The 2658-nt window shown below is 38.7% G+C and overlaps 1 protein-coding gene across 1 annotated transcript in view; it reads right to left on the reverse strand.

Annotated features, from left to right (window-relative positions):
* Positions 1–2658, reverse strand: part of LOC101845475 — a gene marked incomplete in the record, with an annotated part of 46077 nt that overhangs the window by 22668 nt on the left and 20751 nt on the right. The window contains 4 exon segments of the mRNA XM_013084180.1: positions 348–502; positions 1173–1232; positions 1687–1833; positions 2326–2463. Coding sequence (XP_012939634.1) covers positions 348–502; positions 1173–1232; positions 1687–1833; positions 2326–2463 — 500 coding nt within the window.

Consider the following 2658-nt stretch of genomic DNA (forward strand, 5'->3'; position numbering starts at 1 on the left):
GGGGGAGAGGGAGGGGGAGAGGGAGGAGGAGGAGGGTGGTACAGGCAAATTTTCATGCTGTCTGTTGGGTTAAAATGTGCCATCAGAAGAAGAACAACAACAACAAGAAAAATAAGAACAAAAAAAAGAACAAGAAAAAAAACAAGAACAAGAACAAAAGGAAGAGGAGGAGGAGGAGGAGGAGGAGGAGGAAGAGATGGTATGTGTTTATGTATTTATCTACATACATATGTAATATTATGTACACTGTTGTAAAACAAATTTCTCCCACAGAAATCAATAAATGTGGAGTTTCATTTTTTTATTCTATCCTATTTTCCCACCATGTCCAGGCAGAAACAACTCACTTGTCCACGGCTGTGTCATCTTCCTGTACGGCTGTGATGAAGATTGGTGGTGCCTTCCCTGCTTTTTCCTTGTAGCTGGCAAACTCAAACTGGACAAACCTCATGTTCATGTGATAGTCTGGGTAGCCCATCTCAGAGGCCTGTTTCTTGTAAATCTGGCGTGAAGGAAAATTAAATAAGTAACGGACGACAACTATCTTAGCCGCTTTCTTCCCTTCATCTATTCAATGGACTCTTCAATTTTCAATCAACAGAAACCACCTCAGAATTTAAAATATTTCCAAGAAATATGCATGACTGCCATGAAGATTTCACTAAAGTCACATTAGACATTCTGTTTTTCTAACTTTCGGCAACTGCTTAATTTCCTATGTATTAACTAAATTTTTAAATTCAATGCATTGCTGTATATTATTAAGTAAATTAATAGAGAAAGAAAGACAGTTATTGTCTTTCAATAGATGCTATTAAAAGTCCACCCATATGTGTTCAATTTAAGGAAAAAAAATTGTCAGGATAAATCTTTACAGCCACATGAAGCTTCAAATGACTGGAAAAAGCACATAAAAAACATTGCAGAAAGTCTATACAACAGAAGGGGAGGCTGCTAGAGTGGGGGAGGGGGATGTTAGTGCTTTTAAAAAAATATAGGTAACACAAGGAAACGGTACAAAACTATGTTACGGGGTTATTGTTATCTCCTTGGTGTACTAAAATGAGGTTAACTCCAGGCTTTTCACATTCTTCTCAATACCTTTCTTGGGTCACATAGCTAACTAATGTCTACAACTGTGAATATTTCATTAGAAACTGGAATAAACAAACCTTGGCCAGAATTTCTGTTTCCCAGCATGCGTCAATCATCCTCTGCCTCAGTGTCAAAACCTGAAACACACACCATTGTTACTTTCAATTTTCACAAATTGACACAATGAGATATCTTAACCTCCTCCTCCTCCTCTTCTGCTTATTTTTCTCCTTCTTTTTCATTTCGATACAAACTCTCAAGCCAACTGAGTGAAAATTTACCCACCTATCTTTCAACCAGCATCAAAATAGCTCTAACAAATCCTTGCGAAAAACATTAACTGCTATGAACATTAAAATTCAAAATGGATTGCGTTTATAACACAAAAGCATTTTTATTCCAAGAACCTCGTTTGGTTAGGTATCAACAAGCAGAGTCTCAAACAGTAACAGCTCATACTTGCAGCATCATTCTTTTTACTTTTACAACCTCAAAGCTGCTTACTATAGAATAAGCGTACAGTAAAAAGTCATAAAATAAGATAAGCTAAGATTAATCTTTATTTTCCAGACACTGTAGTCATCTCCACACCTCCATGAGACGTGATATCATCTTGACCATGGCCACTTGCTTCTCTTTGTGTGTTCGGCGTCCTGCCTTCTGGTCCTGTTGCTGAACACAGTGCTGGGCCAGCTCACACTGGAAGAGAGGGTCCTCCGCAAACATGTCCGAAAACAGCTGCACAAAATGAGTATGAGAGAGGGTGAGAGAGAGAGAGAGGGAGGGGTAGAGTTTGAGTCTGCACGTGTTCAAATGAGTATTTGTGAGCACATTTGTGTGTGTGGTCGCACTTGTGTTTATATGCAAGTTCAGGAGGATACATATGAGTGTGAGTGGGTGCAAGAATATGTGAGAATATGCGTGTGTGTAATTTCCCAAGGGTGCATTTGTGCACGTACATACAATTTTGAAAGCTTGTTGGATCTTGTAAAGGTTCTAGTGTTAAATAAATCGAGTCATAAGACATTGTTTTATTGTTACTATAATACAGGAATGATCAAAGTAGAGAGTACTTGATTTTAGCTCAGTTCTTGGAGACTTTCATTGGTTTCAAACCCCTCTGATTACTATTCAATAAAGAGAAAGTAAGGGGAAAAAAGATTTTGAAAAGGAAATAAGATGAACATCTCAATGTTTTAAACTTCCACAAAAACAAAAATGTTAACTTACGTCCTTCTGGACTTGCATGGAGAAGCTGGTCCCCATCATGGGCAGCCCCTCCCACTCTTTCAGAGCCACCTGCAGCAGTTTCTTCTCCATCATGAGGGCAGCGTAGGCCGAGTCAGGCTGGTGGGTCTCATGGAGCTCCTGGAGCACATCAATACACAGAGAATGAGAAGTAAAGTTACACATTGTGAGATTTTTGCTTTGACTTTGTTTCAGTCAAAAAAGATGATCCAAAAATAGAGAAAAGGTCATTTTGAAGAGAAAAACTCCCCATCACTCATCCATCCATCATGAATCAAGTAACATTTGTCATCTACCCAGCTACATCTTCTCCAC

Source organism: Aplysia californica, unplaced genomic scaffold (genome assembly GCF_000002075.1).
Source record: "Aplysia californica isolate F4 #8 unplaced genomic scaffold, AplCal3.0 scaffold00276, whole genome shotgun sequence".
NCBI lineage: Eukaryota > Metazoa > Mollusca > Gastropoda > Aplysiida > Aplysiidae > Aplysia > Aplysia californica.